Genomic DNA, 16324 nt, shown 5'->3' with positions numbered 1-16324 from the left:
CCAGGCTGCTTTTGAAAGACCTCTGAGGATGATGATACTGTAACCAGCTTGCTGAAGGTGAAAGAAGGATGTGCCTGAACCCTGCCTGGAGGCCTGGGGTGATGCAGAGGGAGGATTGCTTTGCTGTCCCTGTCTTTTCTCCCTTCCTCAAGAAAGTATGGACTTCTTGATTTCACTGCAGGCTCTTTTCACATGAATACTAGGATCTGCTTGGCCCAGCCCAGGATGCAGGTACAGAGTGCTGAGGATGGACAGGAGGTAAGATAACATTATTTAGGAGAGATGCCTTATTCTAGGAGTCTGAATGAGAGAGCACTGCTGTGGGCTGACAGGGTGGGTGTCTTGTGGAAGGTGTCCCTGTAGGGGGTAGAAGAGTGTTGAGGGAGGAGGGGGCTCTTTGTGCTCTGTGCCCATACAGCTGAGTGGAGAAAGCACCTCCCACGGAACTGCTGCTCCCTGGGGCCGGCTCCCTGGTAGCTTGCTGCCATGGCCCAGTGGCTGTGGGGAGAAAAAGCCAATCGAGACTGGTGGAGACCGTGGCCGTCACTGACGCTTCTTCCACTGCTGCTTCAGAAATTTAATTCCCTGGTGCTTTACTGACTGCTGAGCCAATTAGTGTGGCTCTGGAAAATACTCTGATCAAGCGGACTTTTAGCTGAAAGGCTTGCCTGAAAATCTTATCTGTTGTATACCAAATGCCTGTCTGCTAAGCTTTATTCTGTTATATTTCCATTGAATCCATAAGTTTAATGCTGCCAGTGTTTACTGGATAATGTTAAAAATCTAAATAAAAATTTGGTGAAGCCTGCAATTATTCAGATAGTAGGGTAGGGAAGGAAGGATTTAGCAGCTCAGAAGAATTTACTTTTTCTCTGTTATGTATGCTTATTCTATATTTTATTCTATATTACTTCTATATTTAACTGGTGTTGGCTCAATATACAGAGACCTTTTCTCCAAGCTGCTTGTATGCTTACACCAGCATAAATTAACAAAAAGAGAAGCAAAATATAGCCCAATGTCTGCTCAAGAAAAACCAGGATACTTCAGTGTGTCTAGTGCTTGTGGCTTCAGGGTGACTCACCATGACCAACATACTTAAGTGTGGGTACTCCCTTGGCACAAAACCTTTGTCATCACTTAACAGGGTAGGAAGAATAACATAGATCTTGCTCCTTCCTCTTGGCAAGCAGAGTCGTTGTGTTCAGTTAGAATCAGAGTTACTCTGCTAAGCACACTACCAGGAAGATGGAGCCACAGCCTGAAATGTGTTTGTGGTCAGGCAAGGACTTCTGTATATATCTATTTTTGGTTTACATGTCTTCTCCCTTGTGTATCTGAGTCACTCATTCCTTTGTGGTATGTCTGTAGTGCTGGAGAGGCAGCAAAGTCATGATTCTCTCCTGTCATTAATGGGACAAATCACTAACCAAACTCTTTTTGAAAGCCTCTGTTCAGAGATGGTCCTTATGCTGTCCTCTAACATGGCGTCTGCTAAGCATGCTGGTATCTCATCCTCACAACATGTGTGAGGTCTCCAAATAACCCATTCGTAAACAAAAATAGAGACTGCACCGGCTACTCCACAGATCTAAAATAGCACTTTTGATTACAACAGGGCTGCTTTCATGCAGGTTTAGCCTCTCTGAGAGAAGAATGAAGTGGTGATCCTTGACCTTGAAAGATTTTTATGAAAATGCACATCTGAATGACAAAATGATGCTTTAGTTTCAAAGAACACTTCAAAGAAGAGAATGCTAATAACAACCCCCATTTTCCCAAGAATATTGGCAGCTAGTCAGGAAGGTAGAAGAAAACAAAACAGAAGATAACTGCTTTGAAACCCCCCTAAACTTGTCTGCAGAAATGTCACTCATGCAAAATGTTAGATAGATCTGGTCAGAATGCAATTTAATGATACAGCACCTGGTCTTTGAAATAAGTTCCAACAACATTCAATTTAAGTTTATGCAAAGCTGAAAAGTTTTGAAAAGTCAAAAAAAATTTAAAGTGAAAGAGCTATTCAAAGGGAGCAAAATGCCTTTGTTCTAGTTTTGATGGCAGAAATGGTCTTTCCTACCAATAATTTTTGTTTGTTTGTTTGTTTGTTTGTTTGTTTTAAAATCAAGGTGATATTTGCCTCTGCGTTTTCTGCATTCTCCTTCTCCCCCTCTCCCTCTTTGGTAAGAGCCTTGCAGTCAGCAAGAAGGACATCTCACTCACCTGTGGATCTCCTCTTGTTCAGGAGTGACTGACAGAGAATGACAAGTGTAAAAAGGAGGACACTGATGATTCCTATTGAACACACAAAGACTGCGTACACGTACAGATCTGAAAGCCAAGCACAGATGATGGTCAGTGTTGCAGCTGTATGCTTCATGCTTACAGGACAGAAAAACACTACATCTGCAACATCTAAATAGACCCTGGCCCAAAAGACTTAGGGTAACAGTTCAGATGTAATTTAACCCTCCTGAAACTTTCATACAGTATCCTGCCCAGTTTATAATGTGGTTGAAGTCTTCATAAATGCAAATAGGTGTAGTTATGAGGGCTTGCTTTCAGGAGGGAGGAGAGGGCTGGTTTAGGGTTTTTTATCTTTTTTTTTCTTTTTCTTTTTTTTTTTTTTTTTGGTGGGGCAACCAAAAACCAGTGGGACTTCAGATGGATTATTTCCCAGTTCAAACAGCTGTACTGGTTTAAGTAAATAAAAGTGGTGCTGGGGAGAGTGCTGAGTAGCTGAGGAAGAAGGAAGAAAGTCTGTGATTGCTGCTTCTGGTGGCGGCACTAGCTTGGAATTTTTGCTTTCTGTTTTTTTTTCAATTTACTGCCTCAGTCTTCCTTTATGGCTTTTATTCAAGTGCCTTAACATATTCCCACTGGAACTGACAGGAATTGTAGCATGGCAGATCAAGATGGAGTATTTTGTTCAGAAGGAGAAGAAATCTTTAATGACTTATTTCTGCTTTTACTAAAACTCTAAATAGACTACTTTAAGGATGCTCTACCCATTAATGTCTTGAAATGTCCTTAGGGAGGTATATTGGCTTCTTTCCTGCTTCACAGAGAGGAAACTAAGCCTCAGAGGTCAAGTGTTCTTAGAGAAAATAGCATTGCTGGAACTAGACCCCTGACCTGCAGTTCTGTGCTTCGTTCCCCTTACACAGTACAACAATATAGTTTGTAAACTGTGGTTTAAACAGCAAGGCTCCCCACAGAATCAAGGCCAGCCTGCAAGTGAGCACTACTGCCTAGCAGGCAGTGCAGCAGAGTAGCTGCAAATGCCATGGTGGTGCTTCACTGGTGCTCCAGATTGGGGCAGGAGGAGGTGGTGGGAATCCCAACTGCCTGCAAATTCTGGATTTCAGTCTCCTAGAACAGTTGTTCACTGATCTACACAGAAAATATGGATTGTCTTGAAACTCAAGGCAGCTTTAGGCTGCTCTTGCAGAGCAGAGCATGCCTGGTGAGCAGTTTCTAAGGCTAGTGGGAGTGCAGAGTGTTTGGTACCTCTTCAGACAGACTCAGCGCCTTCCTGGACTAGGAGGTTTATTTGCATTGCATGGTTAGTCAGGCATAGGTTATTTTCCCATTGACTATGATAAACGTATGAGAAACTGAAGGTGGAGCCTTCCATTCTCTTTTCTGCAGCACCCCTTGTACTCTGTGGGATGCTTCCTTGGGCAAGATCTGAGTTTGTACAGGAACTAGCAAAATTGGGACTGTTTGGGGCACTTTAGTGCATTGAACTGAAGTAACATCTTGTATACAACCAGTAGCAGTTAGATGCATCTTTACCTTCAAAAAACTTCCAAGCTTCATGGTTTTTCTTGAAAGTGGGATCATCAGAAGATTTTGATGAAATCACTGAGGAAAAACAAAAACCAAACAAAAAACCAAAGATGACATGACAAGAACTGAAAACGTGTGGCATAAAATGTTGGGACCTCTTGAAGTAAGTGTAGTTTTGCCTTAGACTTCAGTGCACCAAGATCTTGCTTTATCTCACAGGATGATTACCTTTCAATGAAACACTTTAGTTATAAAACAGCATTATAAAAATGTCTTCCAGCAAATCTCATCTGACTTGGCACTCCTCACGAGTGCTGTATGGCTCGTGAGACTGCCTCCCTGTTATCATCTTATTCTGGGAAGATGCAATGTGTGGGTCTTCAATCAAAAGTTAAATGCAGTGAAGTACAGGAAGAGGATCGAAACACACTTTAGAATACACTCAGTCTTAGAATAGGGTGGCCATGTGCTTGTAAGGCCTGTAACAGGTTTATGGGGTGGTCTGAGTATCCCAGGGAAAAAGCTGCCATTACTACTGTATGTAGCTGGCTTTATTCTGACTCTATTCTCAGTTACCCAGAACCCATACCTCTAGGGTTGCAACTTGTGTTTCTGTCCCAAAACAGGCTACTTCTGAGAAAGGAGATTAACAACTTTGCTCAAGAGAATGGGAATTTATTTTTCCCTTGCAGTTATCTATTAAGAAGGATTTTTAACACTGTAGTGCTCATTGAGAGACCCCAAGTGAGAGCACTGCTCACAAGTTCTTTTTCTACTCACTTCCCTCAAAAGTTGGCTTCTATGCTCTGCCTTTTAAAGATACATGGATATGATACCTGCCTATCTACCAAAAAAACCCACCCATGCATGCATAGACTTTCTGAAGCATGTCCAAGTGCTTCAGAAAGCATTTAATTAAAAGGGAGAACAGCTGCAGATTTTGCACAGAATTGTCCTCTGCTTCAGAAGGAGGATGGACTGCAGAGCTCTGGGCAAATGGATGAATGTCAATATCATAACAGCTGTACAACACAGCACTAGAATGGAAATGCTCTGACTGCTTGATCACTGTTCAAAATCCTCGCTGGTCTCCTCAGCCAGGTTGTTTATGCATGCTGACATTTTTTGATGACATCAGATTAGATGATATCACTTATGATAATCCATGATTTTTTTATGCTAGCAATCATTACAATGGAATAGGAGTCTGGTGATGTCCTCCAGCTTGCCAGTGAGGTCTGCACATCCAAGAGGGGATCACGTGGCAAATCATTAAAGAACAAGTATCTTACTGGAAAGGGAATTCATTAAGGAGTGCCCTGTAGGGATAGCCTGTGAGGCTAACTCAATGGATATGGAACTGCTTTCAGGATTATGAAATCTTCTGTTCAGTTGTGATGGGAAGCTCATCCTGAATATTTTAACAAATCTACTCATTTGTTACATGAAAGCATCACATGTGTAGATTTTTGGCAAGTATTTGAGAATATCTTCCCTGAAAAAAGGGCTTTTGTTCATTTGGGGGGAAAAATAATCTTGCATTCCTGTATCTTGCAACACTTACCATTAGAAAATGCTGCATGCGACTAATTTTTAATCTGTTTTGTTGGAAATTCTGACACATAAACTTCCCAACAAGACAGATTGTTGTGATCATCTCTACTTGTTTGTGTTGTCCATGCCAGTAGGATTATAGTCACACTGCCTAATTTTCTGTTTGTCCTCCTACATGTAGTCTCTTCTCTTGGATTGTAAACCATTTGGAACATGTATTGCTCTTCCTAAGAGATGTGCAGTACTTTAAGTAGTGGACTTGAGGGATCACCCAACTGTAAATGATGGTTTGGAGGTGCTGTGTATTGTTCTGAGAAGACTACTCACTACTTTGAGTTTTCTGATAGAAAGGCAATGGGAGAACCATCTTTCTGATGTCTCTCTTTTTTTTTTCCCCTCAAATAAACTGTTTTCTGGTGTATTCTGTAGTATAATGAAGATCACTACTTTGGTTTTAGGCTAACATTGACCACGCAAGCCCAGGAAAAGAACAGATGCCTTTGATAAGGTTTCAAGGTTGTAAGAAATTTGCCTGGTGCTTTACCATAAAGGTACTATTTTGAATTTGGGCATAACTGTGGACACATTAGCTGGAACAAAATGTTAGACAAGACAGCAACTGTGATTTCTTTGAATACTGTTACCTTATTTGATAAAGCACAAGCAGTACAATTTAAGTATCCAAGTGCTTCAGGCAATTTGTATTGCTCCTTTTGTTGCATCCTGGATCTAACTATAAGTAAATCCCTTCATAATAAAAAGTGTAACCAATCATAATATAAAATACAAAATGCGTTTGGAAGAAAATTTCCTTGAAAAGCCCAAGTGTTACCATTGGGGAAACTGAAGACTTTATCACCACTCTGAAAAGAGTTGCCTTCCCTCCCATGCGTAGCAAGTCCCGTACACTCACAGTGCATTAACTGAATGCTAGCTAAGGCAGTCCTTTGTTTCCAGTGAAGAGGCTTTCAGCAGTAAAACAGTTGCTATGGCATTTAGAGACAGGTCATTTTTCAGATGTCTTTTAGTATCTTTAATCTGGATTTAGAATTAGAATAAATACTCTTTTTGGGGGTAGGGGGGGCGGGGGTGGCGGTGTCTGTCTCAGATCCCCCCAGTGCATAGTGTCGGTGTGTTTAGTCTACAGGTGGGCCTGCCTTCCTCCCTGGTCTCAGGTTTCCTGCTCTGCTTTGGGTAACGTTTGATGCAGAAAGAAGCAATACAGCTGACCAGACATTGTGAGAAAGATGAAGTCACGAGTCTCAAATCCCCACCCTGATTATGTATTCATAAATCATACTAAAAATCAGGGGGGAAAATAGTATTTAAGGGCTGAAGAGTTACAGTTTTCCTTCTTTGCAATAACTAAATGGATCTGAACCCTACACTTCAGCTAGGAAGAGCAATGAGAGGTTTTTGTGTTATAGCTAGCAATAGCCTAAGCAGCTATGAAAGATGCAGAGCGACTTTGTGAGGAGCGGGGGGTCTGACAATAACTTATATTGCTTTTTCTTCTGCTGCCATTTACCTGGAACATGTCATTCCCTTTCCAAGCACTTCTAACAAATCCTATGTTTCACTACAGGCATTTAAGAAATTCCATCATTTAGTGAGTGAGAAAACACTCTTTAAACTGCTGACCTGCTCTATGAAATGACATTATCACAGGAAAATCCTAAAAATTATTCTCCAGCTTCAGCCCTGGCCAAGCATTCAAGGAAGTAACAACAGCTGGTAGTTACTCTCAGCCTCTTTTCCTCTTCTTCCCCAGCACAGCATTTCAACCACCTGTTCTTTGCAGGTTGAGACGAGAGCCCTGGCTTCCCTTCCCCACACTAGTCGCCAGCTTTGCTCCTTCCTAAAGGTGGGAGGCTGAGGCAGTTGGGATGATCAGTCCTCCTGCTTGCCAGTTCCTTCTTCACAGTGGCTGAATCTACCCTTTCAGCCAAATTCAGAGGGGTGATCCAGGGGGAGGAAGAGGAGAGCCAGTTCCTAGCCAAGCGCACGAACAGCAGGGAAGAATGACTGCTGAGCGTGAAGCACGCTAATGCCTGAAGTCTGTAGGGCTAAATCATACATGCAATAAAGTTTCATTTCATATCCCCGTGTGGTTACAAGACTAACCACTGTGTCTTGGCTCCAGCTACCCAACATGGGGTCAGTGCATGTAAAACTTAATGCCCTCCAGAGTTTAAGATGGCTGAGTTCAGGAGATGTTGGGCTCTAGTGTTTTTACTCCTTGCCATTTAAAAACAAGAGTGAAAACAGCAGCAAAAATCAGACAAGGAACTGTTCTTTGAGCTGTGAAGCTAATGAATTCTGTGTCCCATACCATAATGGCTCCCCTCTCCACAACAACCTTAATACTGGCCGCCTTCTCCTGTGCTATGTCCAGGACCCCCAATTACTGACTGCAATGTGGAAGGTCACTGGACACATGGCAGCTCCAGAACAATAATTATCTCTTCTGTTCTTGCAGCTTTCCTTCAGTGAGGAAGTTCATGCAGATCTTCTCTCCCTCCCCCCAGCCAACTTCACATTACTTGTACAACCTTAATAACTTTAAGACCATTATCTCATTAAAATCAGCCCATGGATTCAAAAGGGTGCAGACTAGTAGATAGTGTGATCATGTAGGCTTTGGTTTCTTTAGGATAGCAGGTTGTGGATTACAGATGATATTTGGCTGCAGGATTATTTTTCTGACCCATGGTACTGATTGCTCTGATGATTTGTATTTAGGATTCTAATGAACTTTGAAGTTTTCCCTTAAGTCCTGCTTCTGTGGTCTTCTGTGCAAAAGAAGCATGGCAGATGCACACAGCTGAGCTCTGGGTGCTGGAGGGCTGGGCTTTTCCCTGGTGGAGACAGGTAAGGGGTTGGGGTTCCACTTTGGACTTGGGTCCTGCTCTGTCATTATTTATATTTCTGACTGTCTGCAAATAGGAAGCAGAGGAAATACCTTATGAACGTCTTAGAGGCTTTCCAGACAAGATTTGCATGCTCAGTACAACCAAATAGTTTAGACTAGGATTTCCTTCCTGCTGTTTAAAATTGATCCATGGTCTTTGCTATTAATCCAAACAGAACTTCAGCTTTCAATCGTTAGTGTCTTTCATCATTGCTAGTAATAATCAGCTAATTGTATTATGTTAATGCCATGATTTCTCAAGGCAGATTTAAACATTGCTGGTCAACGTGAGGCTGCTCTTTATCTCTTGTTATATTGTATTTTTCACACCTTTGTTCTCATACTTCTGATAGATCAAAGTGAAAGATTGTCATACCTGAGAGCTATCCACAGGAGATCATACGCTCACGAGGATTATTTTTTACTGTCACATTTCTCTCCCTGGTGTGTTTATAATCCAAAAGTAATACAAAAACCTGAATGACACCGGTGAAGCTGGTGTTGAGGGAATGTGCTTTGGATTAAGAGTACATAAATGTGTTCAAATGCATCTTGAAAAGGTCTGTAGTCAACTGAGTTCCCTCAGAGAAAAATTGGTTTCAGAGGAGAGCTAGGGCCATTTTTCCCAAAACATAAGGTAGATATATATGGAATAGGGTTTCCCAGCTACAGGAATAACGTTTGGGGTCTACACACAATGACAAATTTAGCATGAACAGCAATGGTAGAAACTTCATGAAGTACAGTTTCCTCCCACAAGCTTTTCTGCGATTGCTGGATGAGGCTCTTGAATTTCCAGACCCACGGACCAAGCAGTCACCCTTGATTTTTGGCTTTATTTTAAGAGTTAGCCCTGTGGAAAATCAACTTTTCTGTTTATAAAGCCACAAGCAGGGGGCGAGTTTGCCAGCTGGCGATAACGGCGCAACTGCTGAGCTTAACCACCTCTTCAAGGGAGTCTGTTCTCTAAAATCCAGTTTCACCCATCTCTGTAAGCGTGGGTGTGGTGGCGTTAGATTTCAGCTGACCCATCCCAAAGAGAAGGCCCGTTTTCAACTTGAGATCTATGGTCCAAAACCCTCAGCCATTGCTGGTCATTTCTTTATTTGAAATTCAATAGCAGCAGGCTGGTCACTGCTTTTCTAGTTCTGCTTTCTGGATACAAGTGTTATAAACAAAAGTACAGAACTGATACTAGAAATGCTACTTCCCAACTGCTGCTAGAAGTAGAACTAAAAGCAATGAAAATACCAAGAGAGAGACAAAACAGAGATCTAAAATATAAAGCTTCTATTTCTGGCTGACCCACTGCATATCGTTCAGGAAATAAGTTAATTTCTGTCTGTTTCTGTCTCTTTATATTTAAATAAAAATGACATTTGTTTATTCTCACTAGCAAAGTTGTAGAGACCTATATGTAATGTAATGCCTGAATGTAAAGGTGTTTCAATTACCAATATTCTAGTAAAAGGCAAAGGAAATAGACTGTCTTCTACAACTCTACCAATCTTGTCACTTCTTTACATTTTATTATGGGCTGAATAATGTTTAAATTGGAATGTGTAAGTAAAGAAGCTGAGTATTAGATTTTCTTCTCATGTCCACAGATAACACTTAAAAATAACCTAAGTTCAAATGTCTTCTGGATAAACTTGACAGAGTGAAAAAGGGATCATGGGACAAGAAAAATTATAGAATTGAAATCAGTGTTTTCTCACCTCTTATTTCAGTAGCTGCTGTGCCATTTGACCATGCCGTCCACTTATTCCTGTGTTTGCCAATTTCCTGGACTTTGCATATATAATGTCCTTGATCTGTTTGCTGAAGGCTTAGAATAAGAAATTTGTACATAGTTCCATGCTTCTCTTTAAGAAGATGAAGTCTTCGCTTGTGGAAATGATGAGTATAATTTCCATAATACTGGACAGACCCAAACTTTGTCATTTTGATCATCAGATACTCCTGGGTAGGTGACGTAGCGAAGACCCACCGCACAGCCAGCAAATTGTCTGTCTTTCTCTTTTGAGAAATGTGGCAGTAAAGGGTAGCATTATCTCCCTCGGAGTATCGCACTGTTGGTCCTGGAGAGACTGTCACATTTAAAGCCTCACAAACATCTGCAAAGGGAGGAAAAGATGGTTAGAATCCACTATGCTGGGACAACAGCACCATAATCTGTCCCAGCGTGCAGGTCCACAGCAGGTAAACTGATGGCATCTGTTCAGTGTACAGCAATATAATGAGCTTTTAGAACCTGGCATTTTCTGTCTCTATGTGAACGTTGAAGATGCTATAAGGCCCTCCTTCAGTGAGTCTGCTCTAGTATTCTTGCTTTCACTAATTAATAAGATAGGGCTGAAGTGGACATCTTGCCGCTCTCATAGGCCCAACATTGCATAATCTTTTGTCAGTCTGAACAAGAGTTATCTAAAGCTAGCTTGGAGCAAGAGCCAAGACTGTCTTTTGGAAAGCTGTTCCATGACCAGCTCTTCTGATGACTTGCATCTTTCTTAGGATTTCCGGGCTAAATCGTTTCAATAGCCAGGTTATGCCCATTTGTTCCTGTGCCAACTTCTTTATATAGTGTTTTCTTCTCTAGCACTTGCTTCCTGACTCCATATAGAAAGCAATTATCTGGTGTCTCAGCCTTCGCTTTCCTGAGCTAAAGAAGCCAAGCTCTGTTAATCTCCTCTAGTAATGTCTTCCCTATTCACCTTAGTAGCCCTTCTCTACATAGGTTCCAGTTTAAATTTTGGTTTTGATCGTACTTTTTTTATTTTTTTTTTTTAAATGTGGGTGACTGGAATTATAGACTGGTACCTGTGAAATAGTCACAGTACTTCCCAGATTTGACTAGAAATACCTTGCCTGGTATATCCTGGAATTACATTGTCCTTTTTTGTGATATTTTCGCATGTGACTATGTGTCAGTTTATAATTAAATAATATACTTGGGTATTTTCTCTTCTTTGTCATTTGCAGTTCAGTTCCTAGTGCATCAAAGAAATTCTTACTAATCCCCGAGTACACAACTTAGCTTTAATAAGTTCTGCTCCACTTTTGTTACTTGGTCCTCTGTTTTTCCTACATGCTACTCCAGTCTTACGCTAACTTGATAAGGTCACACAATTTCAATGTGCATGCTTCTGTCTACTTCTTTGAGACATTATTTGTGCAAACCTTACCTGATACTGTTTCCTAGACTATCACTGAAAGACTGCTAACCTCCCTATATACCCATAACCAGCTCCTCACTTTACAGTTTCCCGTGTCCTCTGTTTTAAGTAATATTCTCCTTGTCATAATAAAATGGTCATCTCAAATCTGGGTTAAACCTGTCGGATTAGTCCTTCTGACTACAAATTCAATTTAAAATGGCATTGTTTCCATGACAAAATATGACACGAGATTATATTGGGACAAATTATTATTCCATTTTTCCATTCATTTCTGACTCCTGTTTTTCTGTTCTTAATCATGAACCCAGCTTAGACCAGTTATTTGTGTGTCTGCTTTATTTCTAACAATAGCCAGTACAGGTGAAGGTGGAAAGTCCATAGCTGTTTATTAGAGGAACATTTTTCTTTCCTGACCTGATTTATGCTGGGCTGATTTTCTGAGACATGGGAATCAACATTCATTTTATTTCCTTTCTGATGTACATTAAGAATGTTCTTATTAGTCATATCAGAGACCGATCTATTTTTGACCCATGGTCTATTGTGGCAATGTGTTCCCTAAATGACTTGTAATGTGTAATCTACCGGTCTGATGGCATCCACTAGAGAGAGAACCATATTTCAACAGTGAGCCTGCACTCCCCGCCAGGCAGTCTGCAAAGCATGAAATGTCCTCTAAAATGTGAATATTAAGCTTTCTGTTACGTGAATATACTGTACTCAAATACTAGTGAGAATTGCAACTCTGGGAGAATATTTTTTTCATTTCTGGACACTTTTCTAGCACATCAGCTAGGAACATTTTAACAAAAGGGATGAGCATTTTGGCAGACACTCTTGTCTGACATCAGCTCCTGAAACACAAACATATATTTATCTTCAAAATAGGCAAGTAAAGCATTTCCATTCTATTTCTGAAGGAGTATTGGAGGGAGAAACACTGGGTTTATGGCCCCAGTGAAGCCATGAAATGGAGTGGTGAATTGTATCACCTTACTTAAAGTAAATCCACTGAAATTACCTTACAGCTGTTTGAGAAGAACCCTCTGAAAATTAGTAGTATAATAACTATTTTGTGTCATTTGAATAGAAAGCTCTACTGAATGGTGTATTTTTTCCAAGTAGACATTATTTTTTCTTTATGAAAAAGAAAATAAGTTGTATAAAGAAAGGCTGGGGTGTTTTTTTTAATTTCTTGAACAAGGCTAAGCAAGGCCTATATTATTGATATAATTATCTGTGCATGATGTTTGTGTGTGCAATTCATGTGAGTGCCAAAGCAAGAGATTATTTGGATTGCAGAAAGCACACAAGTAGAACAGAATACTGAAATTTAAAATTAAGGCTGAATATGACCAAAAGCTTTCCAGGCTTGAAACTTCAGTTATTACTTGCTGGAGTTACCTGATCTCAGTGCTTTACAGGCAGATGTGAAGATAAGATGGCTGCCTCTGCCATTGAAATAAGATTAAATTTTTGAAGGTTGTGTTGCTCATTAAATAAGGAATAAGTTTAAGAATTTCAACACTTGTTAGAATTCTCATAGTTACTTAGGCTATACAATAATCATTTATTAAAATGTGTTTTGCATAAATGAAAAACACAAACTTTTTCTACTGTAATTATGAACATGTCATGAAAACTGTAATGAAAAACAATTATGTCATTTTCCTGACATGTGAACATCTTGTTTGAAAAAGCTGGCTAGGATTAATTGTGGAATAGAGTCCCAAAATAAAAGGCAAAAGAATCATTGCTTAATTCGAAACTAGGCAGAACATAGTGCCAAAAAGTACCCAAGAGAAAATACAGAAGAACTCAGATATGGTGATGATGGAAGCCTCTGCAAGAAGAAAAAGCAGCATTGTATGTGGAGTCTCTGATGCCTTTCTAGCTGTTTACACTCATACAAACATCGGTATTTTATACCTAAGGCTTCTACTTTTCCTCTGGGTCATGCCTTTTTATAAGAAAATATCAAATTTTGCATCCTTCATGTTGGAAAGCTCATTTACTTCAGAGGGCCAGTTGCTTGAAGGTTTGTCTGACCAGTGTGAACCCATCTCCTTATCTTCCTTCTGTGGCTCCTATTGGGGCAGCTGTACAAGTCCAGCAATGGGGAGAGCTTTGGTAATTTCCTGATGCTTTTACTGTGAACTCATCTCATCTTATGTTGAACAGGGTCAGGTGATGCTTTATATAACACAGAAAAACAGTGTCCATTTGACTCTATCCTCCCACTGCCATTGGAGCAGAAACAGTGGTGGATTTTGGAGGAAAGAGGTCATTTACCTCTTATGTGGAAAGGAAAAGCCTCATTCAGGGCTCCCAGACAACAGTGGAAATGTTCCTCCTGTTTTTTGCAAGTGCTGGATCAGCCCCAACATGAGGTTTACCCTTGTAATAGGCTCCTTGCCAAGGCAGGAGACTCCTCCACAACTTGAGAGCAGGTTTGTGTGCCAACAGAGCACTGAATTTCTAGACTTCAGATTGCCGTTTCAAATGAGGAATCACTGTTTTTCTTCTCCCGCCTCCCAGTATAGCATGGTGTAGCCACTCAGGTGGAGTTCACCACAAGAGTTTTAGTCTTGCTTCTGCTTGGAAAGGGAAGCTATTTATAGAAAAGGGGAGGAAGTCAAAGACTTTAGGATTCCTTTGCAGCGTGCTTGAACATCAAACACATCTCTGACTTCTCACTTGAAACCAGCTCACTTAGTTGCCCCCATCCTGGTGTTTTAGCTATTTGTTTGTTTGGTACCCTCCACCTGCATCTCACTCACCTGCTGGGAGTCAGGGAAGGTTACTACTGACTAAACCCCACTTTGGAAAATCCTGTTCTGAAAATAGTCCCGTTCCGCTTATACCAGTTCAATTCCAAGTATTAGCTAGGTTTGGACTTTATTGTCTGCCACATTACACAGCAAAACACTTTCATGGCGCTGTCAGGAGTAACAAATTACACATTTAGCAGCCAGAAACCTGTATATGCCAGGGCTGTCCCCTCTGCCTGTGCTGGAAGAGTAGCAAAGAAGCTGTAGTCACCGCTGGGTCCTCACGTTTGATGGGCAGTTTCAGCATGGCTGTGGTTTTTTTGGAAGAACCTGAGCTACTTTGGTGGAGATACGAGTAGAGTTGCTCTTGCGCACTACTGCTCACAATCCAGGTTTATTATTGTATATAGGCCCCTCTTCCTTCCTTCATGGAGACTGACAGGCAGAATCTACAACCCACCCTTCAGGACAGAGAGGACTTTTTTCCTGAGCCCCTGCTGATAGCTAAGGGACTAGAGAGGTGTGCCATCACAGGGTAGTTACCTTCTGATCTTGGATTTGCATGACCAGAAGCATATGGGATTGCTTTTATCTGTGTTGTAGTTTGTTCTGTGAAACAATGTTACTGTCAAAGCCTGCTTTATTTTGACTTCTCTGCAATTAAAAAGTAAGAACAACAGCAGATGAGCCAGGAGGAAGCAAAGCGCTTTGTTTAAATGAAAATCATTAGGAGCTGGCTAGCAAGATCAGCAAAAGGAACCAGCTGTTTTCAGTTAAATGGATCTTGTCTGCAAGTTTCACAAGTCAGAGGCTCCTTCTCAGAGAAAGCTTCTGCAGTGACTGAAGATGGACTTGAACCAAGCCTCTGTCTCCATCATCTCCTGCCCTTTTGAGGTGGAGGTCCAACTCTTTTATTAACCTTGAATGAGCAGGGCTTCCCCACTGCCTAACCCTCACTGCACCTTGAAGTTCAGATCTGGACTCTGTGTCCATTTTGCAGCTTTAGGACACAACACCAGCAAATGCACCTTTGATTTTGGAGGCATAAAGGTCTTGAGTGGAGGAGGAGGTTGGTTTTTTTATAAGTGACCTAGTGAGTCCATTTCCACTGGATGCCTATGGGGTCTAGGCACCTGTGGAAAAAACAATGCCAAATCTCCCTTTGCCTCGGCTTTGCCTGCAGTTCCACGGTGCAGCTAAACATTGTCCCGCCTGGCACAGAAGGTGGCAGAGGACACATTTCCATAAACTTCTGCATGGGAAGGGGTTTTTTTTTTGTGAAAACACAGTTGCGGGTCAGGTCGCTGTGCAGACGCGCTGCTGCTGGGAGCCCGGGAAGGCAACGGCAGGGCGGGATGAGGGACCACCCCGGGGCGGGGGGCGGCGGGGGAGGACCCGGCCGGCTGCCGGGGAGCGGGGCGCCCCCCCGGAACCCCTCGCTAATTCCCCCTCTCCCGGTACCCGAGCCCCGGTCGCTGCCGCGGTGCCGACGGTGCGGGGGGGACCCGGACCCTGCTCCGCGGCGCGAAGGGGCGGGCGGCAGCCCGAGGCGGAGCCCGGGGTCCCGCAGGCGGCCGAGGGAGGGCTGCCCCGTGCCGGCCGGGAAGGGGCTGCGGGGCTGGGCGCCGGCCGCTGCGCGCCCGCGGTGCCGCTTACCTGGGGCCGGGGCCGTGGCCAGCAGGGCGGCCAGCGCCGTGGCCAGGAGGCGCATGGCCCGCGGGGCGCCGGGTCCCGTCCCTTCCCTCTCTGCCGAGCTGCCTCCCTCTTCTCCTCCCCGGCCTCTCGCCTCCTCCCCGCCCGGTCCTCCCTTCTCCCCTTGCCTTTCATCTCCTCCCCTTTCTCCTCCTTTTTTTCCGCTTTCTTCCTTCCCTCCCTACTTCTCTGCTCTTCCCACCGTCCTGCCCCTTATTCAACTCTCATCCTCTTTTTCTCGCCTTCTATCCCTTTCTTTTCTTCCCACCGAGCTCAGGCCTGTGGGGTGGCACTAGGGCTAGATAGGGCTGCTCCATCTGTAGTCTCTGTGATCCCCTCCTGTGCACACACCCCCTGCCCAAAAGACATGGATCTGTGCAGATGGTAAGTGGAAAGCTCCCTTCTCTGAGCACAGAAAGCCTCTT

At 42.6% G+C, this 16324-nt stretch overlaps 1 protein-coding gene across 3 annotated transcripts in view; it reads right to left on the bottom strand.

The window, feature by feature from the left end:
• VSTM4 (V-set and transmembrane domain containing 4) overlaps positions 1 to 16013 on the bottom strand; it is a 39309-nt gene extending 23296 nt beyond the window's left edge. For all 3 annotated transcript variants that reach the window (XM_054832659.1, XM_054832657.1, XM_054832658.1), the window contains exons 1-4: positions 15864 to 16013; positions 9976 to 10374; positions 3799 to 3867; positions 2224 to 2331 (exon numbers count right to left, since the gene is read on the bottom strand). In XM_054832659.1, the coding sequence (XP_054688634.1) occupies positions 2224 to 2331; positions 3799 to 3867; positions 9976 to 10374; positions 15864 to 15918 (631 nt within the window). In that variant the 5' untranslated portion in view covers positions 15919 to 16013. The remainder of the gene's footprint in view (positions 1 to 2223; positions 2332 to 3798; positions 3868 to 9975; positions 10375 to 15863) is intronic.
• Positions 16014 to 16324: the final 311 nt, after the last annotated feature.

The sequence above is a fragment of the Grus americana genome, chromosome 7, assembly GCF_028858705.1.
Source record: "Grus americana isolate bGruAme1 chromosome 7, bGruAme1.mat, whole genome shotgun sequence".
Classification (NCBI taxonomy): domain Eukaryota; kingdom Metazoa; phylum Chordata; class Aves; order Gruiformes; family Gruidae; genus Grus; species Grus americana.
Note: the sequence above shows the minus strand (reverse complement) of the source record. Positions and strands in the feature narration are given on the sequence as shown.